This window comes from Lissotriton vulgaris, chromosome 1_1 (genome assembly GCF_964263255.1).
Source record: "Lissotriton vulgaris chromosome 1_1, aLisVul1.2, whole genome shotgun sequence".
Taxonomy (NCBI): domain Eukaryota; kingdom Metazoa; phylum Chordata; class Amphibia; order Caudata; family Salamandridae; genus Lissotriton; species Lissotriton vulgaris.
The window spans coordinates 2,084,914,963-2,084,934,516 of NC_141685.1; the positions used below are offsets into that span (position 1 = coordinate 2,084,914,963).

Below are 19,554 nucleotides of genomic sequence, written 5' to 3' on the forward strand. Positions count from 1 at the left end.
GAAAGGTGTCAAATGTCTCCTTAGGAGAACCCTATTTAGGAGGGGGAAAAAAACAAAGAGCAAAAGCAAAAAACCTTATTGACACTTACTTGGTAATTCTTAATTGCAGATGAAAGCTGATACAAGGGTTGATACGCAAGGCACCAAAACCAAAATGAAGCAAAGATAGGAATGAGCTGAGCATAACGACTTCGGAACTACTGAATACAATAAGATATCCAGATGCAGAAAAATAGAGCAACAATCAGCACAAAAAGTCTTCAAATGGGTAATGAATGCGGCGATAAATTGAGGAAAGAATGCATTGCAATGCATCCATCTCAAGGCAAAGTCTCCTGATATATTATCCTGGCAGGAAATGATATGACAGGAAAAGGATTAGCACCATCATGGATCATCAGTGAGTCAGTATGCCCCTGGTGCTCGCAAACATCTTTTCAAGGCTTCTAGTTCTTTAGGAATGGTAAAAGTATGCTTGCACATCAGCATTTTATATTAATTTACAAATTCATCCATTACTTTATGTAGTCTCACTGACAAACTAGTAAGATTTCAATATTCTGATAAACTCGGCAGGAAGTGCCATTGTCATCCTTCTGACACCTATAAAATGCCTCACTTTATAAGGAAATTGCTATTGTATTCAGGCATTTGTTCCATTCCCTGCTCTGATATTTTGAATGTAATCCCCTAAAGATCTTTTGAATGGTCAGCGTACACTAGATACAGTCCAGCTACCTGCAGGTAATAATAATAGTGCAGTAATGGTGGGACAAAATGTCATACATCAATATGACGAAACCACTTTATGATCTGAAATAGTTCACAGTCTTCTCTAATGGCAAACATATTTAGGTATTCGCCCACAGTTATGTTAGTTCTATGCTTTTCCTGGTTCTTCTATGGAAGTTTCTCTAAATGAGGAAAGCAGTTGCTATTTTTCATCATGAATGTTTCTTTTTGACTTTACTCTGTTGGCCTTCTTTTACAACTTGGTATTCCTGCTTTTACTAATCTTGTGTTTGAGAAAAATGTCACCCATTTTTGGTTAGATTATACAGACACCTTTCCCTATGTTCTTTATGCCAAATGTTGTACAATAGGATTTATATTCCTTCTGTGGACAATGCCTATACATTGCCCTGGATGCGTTAATGGGTAGTCCTCCCAGCTCAAAATTTAAAGCTCATGTGATAACACAAGCGCAAGGCTATCTCAAAGACTGAGATCATTGTATTTGGCCCCAGCAACACAGATTGGGGGAATTGACCTTATGATTCACAGTTATCTCTTGTGCCTCAATTGCATACATCAGGCATCCTGTGTGCCCAATCCAGATGATTCAAAGCAGCCTGATGGAAGCTGCCCAGTTGCTTACTCATTCAATAATTTTAATAATAAAAGTAGAGTGTGTACTGTGCACAGTGCACGCACAGGACACCAGGCTTTTTGTTTGGTGAAATGTAATGGGCTTCATTCCAGTTGAAGTCACTGACCTAACTATCACCCATGGTTTAGTAATTGTTCAACACTTCAAGAAAACCTACAAACCAGTCAGCTCTTTCCTTGTGCACAAGGCAACAAGCCAATACAGTCCTGCAAAATCTGAGAGATATTTCAAGTCACCTCCCTCCGCACAAACTATTTTACATGGAATACCACTGCACCCTCCCCTTCATGCCTGTACAACCTGGCTCCGCCCTTCAATTCACAGAAACACCAAATAATATGATAAGCAATTGCACATATTATTAAGATAATAAGTTGCATTATGTAAACACATTTTCAGACAGTCAGGCTACTTTCTATATTAGATTACAATTTTTTTACAAATTTCTAAAACAGGACGAGAAAACCACATGTTAATATTGGAGCCGTAACTTTGTTTTTGGGTAGCATTTTTCTGTTCTATGCACTTTAAGGTGAGGAGAACCACTGAAAGGAGGCGCTTGGGTTTCAGATCATTTCCACTAATATCCAACAGCCCAGTCTCAGGGTGTGCTGAGCACTGCAGTAGCATGCTCACAGGCCAATATCAGCGGGGCAATGTTAAGCACAAAGCAGCCAAAATGACTACATCATTCTTGCCTCCTTTCCAAAAACCCTAGCCATAATTATTCTGAGGCATTTCAAGGTCAGTGTTAAGGGGGTTAAGTGTGTGGTTTGTGGGTATCTGCATACCAACAGTCTGACATCAAAACTGCAGGGTTTGTCCAAATTCTTAATTAACCTTTAGTTATGTGCTTTGCTTCAAAAATTAAAATACAATCACATCTCTGTTTGCACTCTATCAAAGAATTACACTAAGTCAAGTTAAAATAGCTGACGATAAATGAATATTTACCTTTTGGATTCAAACACCCAAATGCATCATTGAATCCTTTTGAACTGATTGTTTTAATACTTTCTGCCAGCAATGGAAACTGTATAATTATTCATAAACATCTTCATAATGTTCCTCGTCAATTAGAAAATATTTCACGGTTAGAGGTTATGCTATTTCATGACGGAGTTCCTCACTGGCTTAAGTTCAATGTTGTCATTCTAACCAGATGGTTTTCTTGTATTATTTCATGGTTGACGGAATCCTGATAAGACATCCATATCAGAATCCATGCTCTCAGCGATTAGACTACTAGACTTTCAGGACAGAATCCTAATTATTAGAGTAAGAATGCGCACAATGAGATGGAGCAATTCTTAGTCCCGCTATAAAGCCATCTGGGCATAAGGCTCACCTAATCCACTGGTTGTTTTTTATGCAAAAACTTGAGGAAATTTCAAATAAATGGAATTCTCTCAATGGCATTTCAAAAACAGGAGGAGAAAGCAGACCCTTTACATATTCATTAGACTGATTTTTCAATTTATATATATATATTCCATTTGGATGCGCATTCCATGAACTGTTTCCAATATTTACAGAATGTTTCACTGAATAGCACAGATGTTTATATGTGGTCGCTAGACAATGCATGATGTCGCCACAGTGCAGAAGATGTTGGATGTGATCTGGAACATACATGAAACTGCCTATGGACTTTATTTAGCGCTTGGCAAACAGCCCACCGTCCCGCCAGTTTAGCAAACTGTAAAATCTCTTTGCAGCGAAGGGACTGTTTCTCTGCAAAGGTTTCTCTTACAGTTTCAGAGGAACACATTGATTGTCTTGCATAGTTGATACATTATATTGTTGGACACACTTGCGAAGTAGATCAGCACTTCTACTACACCCTTTATAAAATTGCCAGTTGCTCAAATCTGGATCACACCACTACTGGCTGAATTCTCTGAAGAAACTGGTTATACCTCAACCTCTTAAATGTAGACCGTTTCCAGCAGTGTTACATTTAGAGACTTGCATATGGTATCACATGTCAGTTGTTTAAGTCTTGTTCGCGCTATATAAACCTTTATAAATAAATCCCTCTGAAAGAGCTCAGTCAATCTTCTTACTATTCCACAACATCAAATTTCCAGTAAAAAATAGTAGGGATTCCTACATAATGTCTTGATGGACTTGACTTCTTCGCTATTAACTCTATTTTATTCTGTCTAGCAATTAATTGGTGTAAGTTTGTTTTGTATCATGGAAACAGTGTGTAGTTACTTGAAATCGTTTTTATTTGTCAATTGGTCATCCACAATAGCAACACACTGTACACTGAATTGTCCACTTTAATCTACATTATATGTTCATATTACAGACTTGTGAAGTGACAAAAAAATCTTTCTAGGAGCTATTAATAAAACAATATCAATCAATACAATTCAAAGAGGGTGAAGAACCAAAGGCTGTACTGTATCACGAATCACAGGCGGAGGGAAAGACCCACACATAAAATATAACAGTTTTAACCATGTATCAAATTCGATATCACTATTCATGCAACTGGTTTTGGGCCCTATATAATCTCAAATAAACCGTTTATAAATCAGACTACGCAAGTTACCTGGGAATTTCGGTGTGTTTAAGCTTGTGTGGAGATGCGTCATGAAAGCTCTCTCCATTCTGTGCCTTAGTGTCAAGAAATCCCTTTTTGCGATCCCAGCTTGGCTTCCCTTCATCCTTAGGGGTCTTATCTTTACTGGACTTGTCATCTTTGATCTGTGACAGATACATTACAAATGGGATGGCAAAACATAATCAGTACATGAGCACAAATAGGCATTCATTTTGAATTGTTTCAATTACAACACCTTTTCTGATGCCCTGACAGCTTAGTATTGCTTTCTATCGGTGAACACATACTTGCCAACTCACACGTTGTCATTGTGTGACACATGATATCGGCTCCCATCACACGGTCCCCCGGTGAGGAGCCAATATCACAGGGTAGCAGGGAAAATGAGCCGAAAACCACTGTAAATAGTGGTTTCCCAGGTCATTTTCTGAGGCTTTCAACTGCTGTTGTCCATTATGGGGTTTGAAAACACCACAGGGCATTGGCACCAGCCTCAGCAAAGTCTTTTTTTTTTTTAGAGGAGGGGCTTGGGGGCAGGATGGAGTAAAAAGATGTCTCGTAGGTACTTCTTGGCACGAGGCCCCACACCCTCCTCACACAGGGCGATTGCTTTCAAGTTAGCAGGTATGTAAACAACATCCCCTAAGTACATTTTCCCTGGGCACAAGAAGCTTCACAATGAGTTCCTGCATACCTCTATTTTGTTCTTGGCCCCTAAAAGTCAACAAGAGGTCCCTGAAATTCGCATGATTTGTTTTGTGTCCTAACGCAAAAAGTAGGAAAATTATACACGATGACAAATTCAAATCCATCATTCATCACTATTTTGTAGGCCGCAATGTATCCTTGCATCATATTTTGACGCAAAGACGCATTTCGTGATAAAAAAAGAGAGTGAAAACACAATTAAGTCAAACATCAGCTGCACACGTTCTGCTTGTTCCCATTGCTCCTGCGATATAATATCACTACAAAAGGAGGCATAATTATGTAACAGGGACAATTTGGGGAATTTCTCATAAGAAGAGTAACACATAATTCTCAAAATGATGCAAAACTAATTGAAATGTCTTCAGGGCCTAACAGACACCCGCCTAAACCAAATAGTCATCAAAATTGCTAAATATATGTAGCTCATTTTGATAGGTACAGCATCAAAGCTTGAAGGAGGAAGAACCACTTGTTTACCACCGAAATCTTTTTGCTGAAGTCATAATGGCCAAAAGAACTAGTATCTACAGACTGTGCAGTGATGCTGGGTGCTTTGTAAAAGAACACAATACAACATAAATATGCGTTTTGATCCACATATGCAGCTAAGAGAGATAATTGCTACTTAGTTGTACATTTTATTTCTATATGCAATTCTCAAAATGATGGTGTTCCTGTAGAGATGTCATATATGTATATCATTGCTTCATGTACACCAAAGAAAGATCAACATGGCCACTGTGTCATGCTGTAGTCGATGGCTCTCCAGGATGAAAGCCACCAGATCGTGAGCACTATAGCTGCATTAAAACTATATGTGACTTGCCACTTCCTGTGCTTGTGTTGTGGTCTTCAGGTATATGTCCAGAAATCAGAAGTGGCCTAAATGAGCTATGAGATAATGTTGAATCATAGCCTCAGAATAACTTCTGAATTGGTGTCACCCGCAGTGATCTCCTTTTCAAGCGGTTTGGGAGTGTGCCTGATCCCTCTTCGTCACCCTCCTTCTTAGAAGCGGTCTAGTCGCTTCTTTCAGGCTGCCTAGTGCTGCATTACACTCAGTGGGGCTGGATGTATGACGTTAGAACAAATACATTTACAACGCGTACCTTTACAACGCGTTCGTACCAACGAAAGTTGTTACCACGCATTGCGCTGGGGGGGCGCAAAATTGAACCATTTAATTTACTATTCCAACACCAGTCCCCGTGGATAGTAGGGAAGGTGTTGGGATAGTAAATTAAATCATTGACGATCCTTGAGCGCCCCCCAGTGCAATGCGTGGTAACAACTTTCGTTGTCACGACCGCGTTGTAAAGGTATTCCGTTGTAATGCATGCGTTCTAAACGCTGCATACCGTGGGGCTTATTTACAAGCCCCTTGCGCCGCCGATGCGTCACTTTTAATATGGCAAAAAGTGATGTACCGGCAGCGCAGGGGGCTAGTAAATAAGACTCAGTGTTTCTATCGAACTTTAGTAATTGTTGCGTCTGTTATAGCTTTTCGACCAGAGTTATCGCTTGATATTGAAAGTGTACAGCATCATCACACAGTTCCCTTATTAGAGCTACAAATGATGGCAGTTTCTGTGAAGCAGCATACATTGGTGACGTTCCTTTCTGCACTCGATTTGTCAAAGATGGCTGCATTCAATGTTTTTTTTTATAAAGAAGGTGTATTATTCTGCGTTACTTTGAGTCATTATTGATCAACATTGGACGTCCATTGCTATTTATGTTTTATTTTTTATTATATTCTGAAAGGGATGATTTGAATATTTTTTCAAAATATATTGGTCCTTAAACATCTTTCTCAATTGACTAAAGTTTTATAAGTGTTTTTGAAAAGGATATTCTAGCTTTCTAACTATAAGAACTCAAGTTCTGTGATCTGCTAGCATTAGGATCATTCTCATGGTGCATGATATTTGTTTTGGATTTTACTTATGCTGCACTACTTAACTGTTCATTTAGCAGTCTGTGACATCAGTCAGCCGTCCCAAATTTCACATTGGCAAGCACTTTGGGATTCATTAAGATGACTATGTCCTGTTCCTGGCTTGTAATATCTACGGACACCATATAGTGTCATCAACTTTGCTGTATGGGATATAACAACAGCTAGCTTGATACTATTTATTAGAAGGCTGATGCACATTCCCTGAATTTCTTAATGCTTTTTTATTTTATCTAATTGTCCATTGCTGCAATGTAGAGCCTCTTTGCTTGGTCATGCTGCAAAACAATCTCTGGGAAATCATGGAAGTTGTTCAGTCTGCAGAGTGGTTGCAATCACTCATTCACCCATACATAAAAGCTGTGTCAGTAAATCCATTACTGTTATAACCAGCCTACTCTACCTGCAGAATCATCCATTGGAGAGTGCAAATTTGTTGCATCAGCCATACCATTCCAGCGCACATCAAATAGCAAATCTGGCAGCAGAGCCAGCGTGTTATTAAAAGACTGGTCTAAATAAAAGGCCCTTAGTACTCGATTAAGTTGTTTCAAGACAGAGGTAGACCCTGAATCAATTTCAGGTGCCTTCTCAAAAAAGACATCACATCAAGGGAGACGTAGCCTATGAGGAACTAGTACTAAAACAGTCAGAATAGAGTACAGATGTATTTAGAGATAATGGTGAGTTACCTTTGTTGTGAAATGTAATGGTGGGTACCTCTGTAATATTCCGGTTGTTAAGCTCACAGGCACTAATAATTATGGCACTTTTTATCTTCCACAAACTGGCAAAAACTAGCATCCTTTTAATCAGGTTTATGTAGGCTAGTTGCTGTATTTTCATACCATGATGGGCTAGCCATGAAAATAAAGATGTTCCAGAGATGTCAGAAGAAGGCTTGTACAGTTCATATTTAGCAACTCAAAAGGGACTAGGGAGAACTTTCAATTATATCACATTCTCTCTATGCAGCAATGTAGTTCCCATTTCTTATGTACAACATTTTACATTTAATAAAATGCAGCAATGCATTCTGAAACTTTATAGTGCTTTTGTTTATTTGGCCATTGATGGGGCAAAGCATAGCCTTTTTTCTGCTTCATTTTATGTTCTTGTGCACCAACAACTATGAATCAGTATTTACACATATTTCTTGCACTCTACACCTGATCAGCATTCCTTGAACGCACAGTGATGGGATTTTTGAGTACTGTCCTTTAAGTAGAAGGAAAATAGTTCCAAGCATCAAGCTTTGTGACTCACCTTAAATGCAGACAAGCCCTTGAAATAATAATAAACAGTGGAGCACCCTGTCAATTATATTTTTACCTTACCACTTGCTCGACGTTAACCACTGTACCAGATCCTGTGTTTACAATAGAAATGCAATGCAGACACTTTGTAGACTGTCTCTAAGAAGAATCTCCATTCAGAAAGTTTATACAATTAGGGTAAATAGTTTAGGAAAAGTCAGAAAATTCGATTAATCAGATCAACAGAGTTGGAATGATTATTAAAACTGAGAAGATAAATAGAAAGAATGGCTAAAGGTAGGTTGCAAGATCGGAGACATATGAGTAGAAGTTAAATGCTTTTGAAATTCAACTTTGCTCTAGTTCCACCTTGAAACTACCCACATGAATTCAGTTCACTGAGAAACAATTACCTCGTCTTTCTTGAAGCCAGGCCGAGGTTTTTCTTCCTGTAATTTTTCTTTTTTTGCCTCCACTTTCACTTCTTTTTCTTCAGCCTTTCCAGTTTTTAAATGAAAATATGATTTTTGAAGAAGCCCTCACATCTTGAGAAGTTTGAACTGCATGAAAAAGTCTTACCGCTGTATAGCAGATACTTTGGTTGATTTCCACAGCCACCCACAACTCTCTTCAGCAAAGACAATGCGATGCTGGCTGAATACATTTACTAAATAAAACACTATAGGGTTCAGTAGGAGTCCAGATTAAAACCCATTCGGAAATGCTGCACCAGGAATAACTGATATCACAAGGTATGATAATTTACTGGGTATGTTATTACTGCACCAATGCAAATCGTGACTCTCGCAGGAATTGGTGTTTTAACACTGAATTCTGTAGGTTTTCCTCCTCATTCTAAGCAATTTCCACCAGTTAACCTGGTGAAATGAGTCAGTGTAAAATCCCAGAGTTGCTGGTTATCCACCACAACCTAGATATTCGGGAAAATCATAATAAGGGCCTATAAAATCTGGCCAACTGACCATATCTAGTTGAAATTTTCATAATATTATCATTTGTCTTTTTTTGCACAAATTGTGGGTCATACATCAAGAGATAATCACTGCTGTTCCACAAGGGCAAGACACTTTGATGCAGTCCATACTTAATTTCCCATATAGCTGCGTTACATTAATCATAAAAAAGATCTAGATACCATATTGGTCTTTAAATTAGAAGCCTTTCGCACACGTGATTTTTTTTTGTGTGTTCCATTGTCTTCACTCCATTCGTTGTGTGAAGCAGTGCCTCTTACATTTGACATGCTTTACTCTGGTCTGCACTGCTGAAGTGCCGCAACAATGTGATTCAAATGCCTATCATGCATCTGTGGGTGCTACTCCCACTGTGTACCACTTGGGTTTATAACCCCCCCCACCCCCCCACCACCCTTCTTCCCCCATGTTTCATGCTTATCACACCATGCACAGCTAGCCAGCCTCAGGTCGAAACATGCTTGCTGTTGCATTTTGCTTTCAGTACTTTGGCGATTTCGTAACTGTGTGCTGATGACCACAGTAATGGGCTTATTTACTAAAATGTGTGATACTGCACAATTTTGCATTGCATCTCCAGGCTTTTATAATGGTAATTAAATAGGTACATTGTTTTGTGTCACTTTGCATCCCTCTGAGTCATATACAAAACCTCAGTAAATAGCCCCCATAGTCCCTTCTAAGTTGCTGGAGAATGTGCAGTGCTGTACAGCCAGATTCGAATGATTGATTGGGTAACATAGGTGAGTTGGAGAGATTCTGTGGTTTTTCCAAATAAACTGTCTGCCCTAATGCTGCTCAGAATCATGCACGTTCTATTTGAATCATGTGTCTTGATGTTTACTTCTACAAACCAATGTGGTGGCTCCTGTCAAAACTCTCAGGTGTGCCACTGCTCATTTATTTGAATTCTCACCTCTCTCAGCATGACATTTGTAGTACACTGAGGTGTCAGGGACTCATAAATGGCTTGGTGAATGAGTCACCAAATGGTTGGGAGCAGAGCATCTTCCTTCAGCACTCCACCTTCAGCTCGCCATGCCTTTCAAGGGACATTATCACTGAAAGTGCTCCCACCTACGTGGGTAGAAGACTTTGGGTGAGAATTCCCTGCCGGTCCCCCATCACATGGCAGCTGGATCAGCATTGCTTTTGTTTGCAAACACAACTATACCAATGGGGGTTTCACTTCTGAAAATAGATGAGAATAAGCTGTTGGATGAAACACAGTTTGGCTTTAGGGAAGGCCACCGTACGGAAACCGCACTCATCAAAGCCACTGATGAAATTTGGTTGGTGTTAGACAAAGGAGGTGCAGCCGTATTTGTGCTATTGGATGTATCAGCAGCATTTGACACGGATGATCATGCCACACTGATCAGTCGTATCTCTGCACTAGGCATTGGGAACAAGGCAAAATCCCTTCTTTCATCATTCTTATCAAATCATACCCAGCTAGTTAGTCTGGGTGATTTCAATTCCACAATTTTTTCACTTCCATGCGGAGTACCGCAAGGATCTTCGGTAAGTCCGACACTGCTCAACATTTACGTCACCGACTGAGTGATCAAATCGTTTGGACTAGCTTTCACATCATATGCAGATGACACCCAATTAGGGCTCGCCGTTCATAAAAACAGGGACACAGTATTGCCTAGCTTCCACAATGGCATGTTGGCTATTAGTACCTGGATGTCAAGACATTGCCTGAAATTAAATTCATCCAAGATAGAAGTAAAGGTCTTTGTAAATGTATTTCCTGGGTGGTCTGCGGGCTGGTAGCTAGATAAATTGGGATCGCCCCTAATCCCAGTCAGTAAAGCCAAGAACCTGGGTGTCATTCTCAACAATAAGCTGTCTGTTAAACATCGTGCTAACGCAGTGGTCGCCTCATCCTAACTGCTTCCATTTTTCCCGGTTGGTGCCAGGAGAAAGTTAATATCCGCTTTTGTTATGTCCAAAGTTGATTACTGTAACAGTCTTATAATTAATGCACAGTTAATGCTCTCAGTAAGCTACAGTTGGTGCAGAATGCGGCTGCTAAGATACTGTTGGGTACTCCAAAATTCAAGTCCATCTCTAACTTGGTGAGACAGCTCCATTGGTTGCCCATAAGAAGCAGAACAAAATTTAAAGCACTCTACATTGCCTATATGGCCATTCAGAAAACAGGGCCAACATTTTTGAAGAATTAATTTCAGGTATACACCCATCAGATTCCTGCGCTCAGCGGGTGCCAACTTTCTTATCATCTCTGGAACACACAGAGCCAACTGGGGCGAAAGAGGTTTGTAGTTGCCAAGGCTAAGCTGTGGAACTCTCTTCCTTCGCAGATTAAGGCCAGCCCTACTCTATGGCTATTCAGGAAATAAATAAAACATGGCTTTTCAATTAATAGTTTTTTTCCACCCTAAGCCTCACCTTCTGAAGCACACAGCGCTGAGACACCTATGTTAATGTTAATGTTAACTAGTATTTGTATATCGCTTAAACACCAGCAGGTCTCTTAGCGCGTTTTGAGAGAGAGAAGTCAGACCTGCCAGAGGGACCGTAACAGTGCAGATACAGGTGCTTAACGGATTCTAAAGCTTCTCTATCTATGGGTATTTGCGCTCTTTATAAGTTATTTAACTAAAATAAAATAAAATAAATAAAATCACAAATTAAATGTCACTGATGCGAAAGGAGTTTTCTCCCTGGAAAGCAGGACTTCTTTTTTAGTGCCAAGGACCACCTTATGTCACGGGTCCCAGCTAGGAAAGTCTGTGGATGAAGATCCACCCTATATTGGGTAGGGCCTCTAAAGCTGACAGTAGGGATTCCTAAGGAAGATCAGATACCATTGAAGGGTTTTCCAAAGCTGACCGAGCTGAACTTCTGCCTTTAGAAACCCAGTGGTACCCACTTCTCTGAATGAGGCAGGGGAACCAGGAGTGTTCCGATGTCCCAAATCCGCCACACTCATAATTACCCCCTTGGCCTACAGAGCATAAAGTACTTGCCTAGCGAACTACTGAGCTTATGGCCAACCTATGATAAGCCTGTTTTATATGTCCCATTCTTCAAACCTGTCTACCCAGAAACCACAGAATTTGCATACAACGACACACTTACAATACAGTGACTTTTGACCACTTGAGATATACACCTTCTCTGCTCAGTCTATTGTCTGTGCTCTGTTGCCTCAACTCACTCCTGAAAACAAAGGGCATGCATGGTCAAAGCATCAAAGAAGGCATGAGTGGCCTTGAGTCTATAAACTGAAAGTGCAGTAGATGACCATTATCAGTAAGAAATTAAATGTGTTACTGTAGAGGACAAGCAAAAAGATATACTTTAGAAAGAAACATGCAAAGACTTGATTAGGGAATTGCATGCATAAACAGAAGTGAGTGATGTAAGCCCAAAATGTGTCTTGCATTACATTTCTCAAAAAACACATCGATTTCCAGTGATGGTGCTGCACAACATTCACAATACCTGTTTTTTCAAGAAGGATGGCTGTAGTTTTCCTTCTTGGGCTTTCTTCCCGTTTACCTGCTTGTCTTCAATTTTCTTTTTCTCTTCTGCCTTCAATTTGTCAGCTTTGAGTTTTGCTTCTAATTTAGACTTTTCCTCTGCTGCTCTTTTCTCTTCTGCCTTTTTCTCCTCAGCCTTCTTCCGTTCTTTTTCCTGTGCCACCCTCTTTTCCTCTGCCTCTCGCCTCTCTCTTTCTTTCGCTGCCTTCTTCTCTTCTGCTTCTCGCTTTTCCTTTTCTTCTCTTGCTTTTCTCTCTTCTGCTGCTTTCCTTTCTTTTTCTTCTGCCTCCCTCCTCTCTTCTTCCTTTTGTCTTTCTCTTTCCTCAGCTACCCTCCTTTCTTCCTCCTCTTGCCTTTGCTGTTCCTCTGCAATCCTCCTCTCTTCGTCCTCCCTTCTTTTCCTTTCCTCGGCCTCCCTTCTCTCTTCTTCCTCTTTTATTTCCTTTTCTTTGGTTATTCTCCTCTCTTCTTCTCTTCTTTCCTCAGCTGCCCTTCTTTCTTCCTCCTCTTGCCTTTCCTCAGCTGCTCTCCTCTCTTCCTCTTCCCGCCTTTCTTCAGCTGCCCTCCTGTCCATTTCCTCCTGCCTTGCCCTGTCTTCCGCTGCCTGCTTTTTTTCTGCTTCAACCCTCTCCCTTTCCTCATTTTCCCTTTTCTCTTCTGTATCATTGTTTACCTCTATTGCCACCCTGTCTTGCTCAATATCAGTATCTTTAAAATTGATTGTCACTTCTACCTGATTTTCTTCTATGATTTCTTTTTCAGTTTTTTCCTCTTGGTTCTCTCCCTGGTTTTCATGGTTTTCTTCTTTTTCTTCTTGGTCTTGCCTCCAGTCATTTGTCTGATATGATTTGGTCACAGTTTCATTTTCTTCAATCTCATATTGATCTCTCTGGGGTGTGGGGGTTTCATCTTTGCAAACAGACTCATTCTCATCAATTTCATTTTCCTCTCTCTGGTTACGAGTAACTGGAGGTGCAATGTAATCTGTGATTGTGGGGTCAAGCTCTTTTTGGCGATCTAATGCCTCCTGTAGGCGTTTCAGACGTCTTTCTTCTCTTTTTGCCAATCGCTCCAACAAAGCAGCTTCCTCATCTTGGTCATTGTTCGTTATGGTTGTCGTTTTTATTTCATCTGTAGACACACTGTATGCAAAAAGAGATAAATATGTGAGTCACTAAAGTGCCCTAGCGTTTCAACCAAGCTTCAAAAACAAATACATTTGTAAAAAACAAAATCCTTCACTGAGACCAGGTTGAAAGTACTAAATTCAATACATGGTTTCCAGTTTAATTAAAATATGTCTGATAATCAGCAGCTGAAAAGGCAATAAACAATTGCAGTTTAAACAAGAAAACACAGAGCTCTATTCATTCCAATACAACCCCCCCCCCCCCACAGGCTTACTGGGGCCATCAGAGTCAGGGTCACTGGAGGGTCTGCCCAGGACGACCGTCAGGCTGGTGGAACTTCACTCCCTGTTGCCCACAAGCCGGTGGCCATATGAGGTAGAGAAGGGGCATGGCTAATTCCATGCATGCCGTGCTTTGTGCCCTGCAAGGACTTCCTGGTACTAAGGGGGCGGGGACATGTTGGTGCTTTCATTTCACACACCTTGCCCCCAAGGGGTCATGCATTCCAGGCTGTGCGCCACAGCGGAACCTCCTGAAATAATGGGCGTGGGGGCAAGCTAGTGTTTTGCTCCTCACACTCTTCGGAGTCATGAGTGGCGAGCTTTGCTTACCATCATTACTTCCGTTTTGTGTGGGTGTGGGTTATCCATGCTTGCTGGGTTTGGAACCCCCGATAGTCCTTCCTTTTATGATGGGAGTGGAGGCTAGCTGGTGCTTCGCGCCCCACCTAATGGGGGAAACCATGCTGCGCTTAGGGCCCTGGTAGGCCTTCCTGTTATGATGGTGGTGGGCGCAAACCACCAACATGGGGGCCATACCTGCCGAGCTTGTTGTTTAGCTACCAATTTTGTGTGGGGCGGCAATGCCTGCCAGGTGTGGAGCATGCAGGCCTTCCTGTTAGAATGGGGGCTGGCGCTTTACTCCCCAACCCCATGGGTGACATGCTAGCTGCGTCTGGCACCCCGGCCAGCCTTCCTGTAACAATGAAGTGGAGGTAAGCTGACGGTTTCCTGCACACCGCCATGGCTAACCTGCCCACGATATTTGTAGCAGGACGGCCTGCTCGGGTTCCAAAGAGGGTGAGGGTGGGGGAGGCAAGCCGGTGCTTTTCACTCTACCGTCATGAGGTCATGCTTGCCAGGTTTGGCATCTCGTAAGTCCTTCTATTGTATGTGCTATGCAGGCCAGAAAGAAGTAGGAAAAACGTATTCACTTGCTGAAGTATCTTACTAAGAAATACTGTAGCAAAGATACACCTCATCAAAAACACTGAAAACAGGAAACCCTAGCTAAAGCATTAAATCACCAACCATTTGGCGAATACAATGGAAATATTTTGCACAGACCTAAGCCAAACAATTCAACAACGGTCTGAGGGTTTATATTTTCAAACTTGTGTGCTATTGTGGATTCAAGTACCAACTCTAATTCAGTAAATCAGTAACACTGTTCCACAAGCTCAAAAATTGACACTGGAATCCTGATCACAAGTTCAATGTTTGGAGCCAATAAATGTCAGAATAGTTTCTACTGGATCCAGACCTTTTTTTTACTGTGTATCGGACATTGCCGAACACATACATATGGGAAAATGAACACCTAATATATGAACACGGGCTAAAATATAAAGGGGCACACACACATTTCACACACACACACTCCCCTGTGCCCCTTTCTGCCGTTCACCGCCCTCTTCACATCACATTCCCTCTAACTTCTCCCTCATCATGTCTGTACGTCTTGACTGTCTTCTATTTCTCTTTAGCTAGGCCATGCTATACAAATTCACAGAACCATATGTAAATACAGACAACATTATTGGATAGATTTGTTCACAATGATAAAAAATGTAGTTGCACATTTTGTGGACCCACTAATAATGGCTATCAGACCACTGAGTCAAACATCATTTAAATGATATATAATGTTCAAAGCCAGAAGAGGCTCTTAACGGGGTTTGATAGACAGGGCTGTGGAGAGGGGATTTGGGAAACGGGACGACGGAGACAAACAGAAAAAGAATACAACAAAACTCACCTGCTGCCTCGAGAATCACATTGCGCTGTTGTGCTCCTCTTCACTTCAGGCAGGCACAGGATCCCTGCCTGCCCTGAGGCCAATCCTGAAGCAGCTCTCACGCGAGAGCAGCTTCAGGATTGGCCTGAGCGCAGAGGATTTGCACTCCAACCTGGCAATGCAGCTGGGATTGGAGAGAGCTGCACTACGCAAGTGGGTTTGGCCGGTCCGGGACAGCCAGCCAAAACCCACATGCCCAGTGAAGGCAGTGCAGAGCCCCAACCAACCTCTCGCAACCCTGCCCCTCCCCCAAGCCTCGGCACAAGGAAACATTAAAAGACGATAAAATGGGTTTTAAACTCGGTTTATTATCGTTATATTTTTCACATTTTTTGAAGTGCTGGAAGGAGGTTGACGCTCCTCCCTCATAGTGGAGGAGCCGCCACTGTTCAAAGTAATTCGCTGGAGCATTGTGCATTCCAAAAATACCAGATTGATATATGCCTGGCATATTTTGGAATGTGAGGAATGAATGAATAGATTAATGAATTGATCTAGCCTAAATATTAATGTGGTGATACAAAATGCAAACCAAGCACAGACCAAGTTGAAATTGTGAGTTTAATAGTTTCAAATATGTTATTGCTAATGCTCATTCAATAATATATTTGCATGTTTAATGTTAATGTGGATCAAAACACACCTAGAAACCATTTGTTAGAAATTGGGGTTACTGGTTGACTGGGCTGAGAGCCCTGGTCAAGCAGCAACCACAATCCTAGTCAGGGTAAAGCACATGCAAACCCCAAATTAACCCATCCTCGGCCCCCCCCCCCGTAGCTTGGCACAGAGCAGTCAAGCTTAACTTACAGGTAATAGGTAAAGTATTTGTGTAACACTTCAAATAGTAAAACAGTCAAAATCACTACACAAAAAGGATACCACACCAAGTTAGAAAATAGAGCTTTGATTAATAGAAAAAAAAGATGAAAATGACAAAAATTAAATAAGTAGACCCAGAGACAATCAATTTTAAAGTTTAAGTCTGAATAGCACCAAAAAGCACAAAGCACAAGCTGTGGAAATCTGGTAGTGCCAGGCTAGGTCACAGTGCCAAGTTCAGGCCGACCACAATAGAACATGGGCCGGCTACAGGGACCCCAGTTCAGCATGCTGAACAAAGTAATTACAATCCGGTTGGTTGAAGATGCATCACATATCCGAAGTGATGCGTCAGTTCCGAAATACGACAATGCTGGGGTGTGAGGTCCTGTTACGCCAACATTGAGGATACCAGCGACGGGGCTTGCGATACGAAGTCCTGTGTCAAAGATACAGCGCGCAGTCGAGGCAATAAGTCTTTAAACCTACTTTCAAGGGTCCAAGACTGGTATGATACAACTAGGCAGAGAAGACTCACAGATGGCAGAGTCCAGGTGCAGATGAAAGGTTGTTGGAAGCCTGTTATGTCCCCAAGGCTTCAGATCAGTAGGCCAGCCAACTAGCCCATGTAATCATTCTGGAATCTGGGATCCACAGGTGCAGGTCCAGACCTTCTCACCTGGCAAGAGGGTGGCAGGTCAGCACAGCAGAGCAGCAGGTGCTTCAGAATAGCAGTCCAATGAAGTGGCAGTGTTTTCAAAAGCACAGCAGTCCTTCTTCTTGGCAGAGTATCCACAGGGCCAGAAGTGTACTGAAGTTATGATGTCTGAGGTCTTTTTTTTATACACAGTTGTGCCTTTGAAGTGGGGAGAAGCTTCTAGAGGCATGTCTTCGAAGTGCACAGAAGCACCAGCCTTCCCTGCTCTAGATCCAGAGTAACTACAGGGGGAATGCATCCCCTTTAAGTGAAGACAGGACACAGTATATTCAAGTTTAAGTAGGTTGGCCTCCCTCCCATCCTCCCAGCGATGTTCTAGCTAGTTACATCTAAGCTCCCATTGTGTGTGGATGTCTAGGAGGAAAACACTAACTACACACAGTCATGTGACCAGAGGCAGGCTGGAGGCACCAAATGGCTAAGGCAAGAAAATTTATTTAAAATCTGAATTTATTATAATCTAGGACTTTAAGTCAGTATCCCAGAGACAGCAAATATGAACCAGTAACCTCTTTCCATTTGGGAATTACACTACTAAAATGTAATAATGCAACTTCAATGTTATCCTGTGGGAGGGATAGGCCTTGCAGTAGTGAAAAGTGAATTTAAGAGTTTTTCTCTACCAGGGCATGTAAAACCTGTCCAACACTTTAGATATGCTGCATCCTGCCCTTTGGGCTGTTAAGGGCTAACCTCAGGGGTGACATATTTACTAAACTGGAAGGGTTGAATCTGGCAAAAGGTTTCATATGCCAAGTCGACATGGCAGATTAAAACTGCACACATAGGCTCTGCAACGACAGACCTGACATATGTTTAAGGGTTTTAATTAAGTGCATGGCACAATCAGTGCTGCAGGCCCACTAGTAGCATTTAACCCCTTCCGTGCTCCCATCGGCCCACGCAGTCACCCCCACCCTTTAGAACGCCCGCACCGCGGCAGAAAAACCGCTGTGGTTAAGGCGTTAATTTACAGGCCCTGGACACATGTAGTGCACAATAGGGGCTTATAAGGAAATCAAATATGCCAATTGGGTATAAGTAAATTTATGTCCAAGATAAGAACTTTTGCTGACTACGAAAGGCTCCTCTGCCACCCTGATAGTTCCCACTACGTTCTACTACCCATGCTGGTACTACTGTCTATTTATTCCAACCTCTATTTTCCCCTTTCTAGCCCTATTTTCAACTGTCCTTCTTACAGTCACCTCTCTTTCCATCTCCTAATGTTGTTTACGGCATCTACCCAGAATACTAAGAAGCACTCAAGTGTGCCCTGGACAGCCCAGAGACCGTAAAGCTGTTTCTCCTTAGAGTGACATATCATCTTTGCACATTATGCACCCAGAACTCATCTTCTTTATCTCTGCATTCCACAGCCACAAGGCATTCTATCCCCAGTCCTTAGTGCTACAGCACTACTCCTGTGTTCGGGAACACTTCTTCCATCTCTCACTTGAACTGTGCTCTCTTAAGTGTCTGCTCCCTTAATTACCACTGTACTCAAGTTCATGATTTCTTATCGGAGGAGGTCGTAGACATCACTTGTATCTGAATTATGGCTTTCAAAATCTTCCACCCCTTCAATTCCATGAGTTAGCCATGATTCTGAAAAAAAGTCTGCTACTGGTGCTGATGCTGTCTTTTGCCATTCTTACCAAAGACCATATAGGAAACTATATCCTTTCTAATTCTACCATTAAATCCAAAGAAGCACAAAGCCAAACCATGCTACATACTCTTTCTGTCAGTCAAGTTGCCCTCAGACCAGATTCCAGCTTTCGGGCTTCACTTACCAATAGTATTTCACCTTTTGTTCTTGGTAAGTTTAAAGTATGATAATAAGTGCTCAGAAAATATAGACTTTCTTGATTCTTGTCAGATTTTTTGCATTGGGAACCTAGTTACTTGCACAACTCATCAGGCAGGTCACACTCTTGCCCTTATGCTCAGCTCATTTCAATCTCTGCGTTTCTCACCAGCAGTCTTACATCCCTGGACATATCATGCTTTTCTTCATTTTAGATCACTGAAGAAGGTGGGATCCTCATCTTCTGATTTCTTACCATTATATGGCGCTCTCTCAACTCCATGCACCAGCCCCTCTATTAACCACCTGTTTGCCATAATTCAGCGGAGCTTTTTACTCGGCAAACTATTTGAAATTATAAAAAGCCTTTACAAAAGCTGCAATGAGTCCTCCTCCTTTGTTTAAACAGTACTTACCTTACTGAATAGCTTCTCCGGCCTCTGGCCAGGTTGCTCACTTAGATACTCAACTTCTTGTACATCACGCCCAAAAACTAACTGCACGTGGAGGACTTTGTGATTGCTGGATTGCCTCTTTCTTGACTTTCATTTATTCACCCTCCCTCCTTTTTGATCTAATTTTTCAGATCTTACATG

The 19,554-nt window shown here is 41.6% G+C and overlaps 1 protein-coding gene across 13 annotated transcripts in view; it reads right to left on the minus strand.

The window, feature by feature from the left end:
• Positions 1-19,554, minus strand: part of CALD1 (caldesmon 1) — a 555,479-nt gene that overhangs the window by 130,796 nt on the left and 405,129 nt on the right. For 9 of the 13 annotated variants that reach the window (XM_086921091.1, XM_086921074.1, XM_086921047.1 and 6 more), the window contains 3 exons: positions 12,365-13,544; positions 8,303-8,386; positions 3,954-4,108 (listed from right to left, as the gene is read on the minus strand). In XM_086921091.1, coding sequence (XP_086777217.1) covers positions 3,954-4,108; positions 8,303-8,386; positions 12,365-13,544 — 1,419 coding nt within the window. The remainder of the gene's footprint in view (positions 1-3,953; positions 4,109-8,302; positions 8,387-12,364; positions 13,545-19,554) is intronic. The other 4 variants (XM_086921136.1, XM_086921117.1, XM_086921126.1 and 1 more) reach the window with 2 other exon arrangements.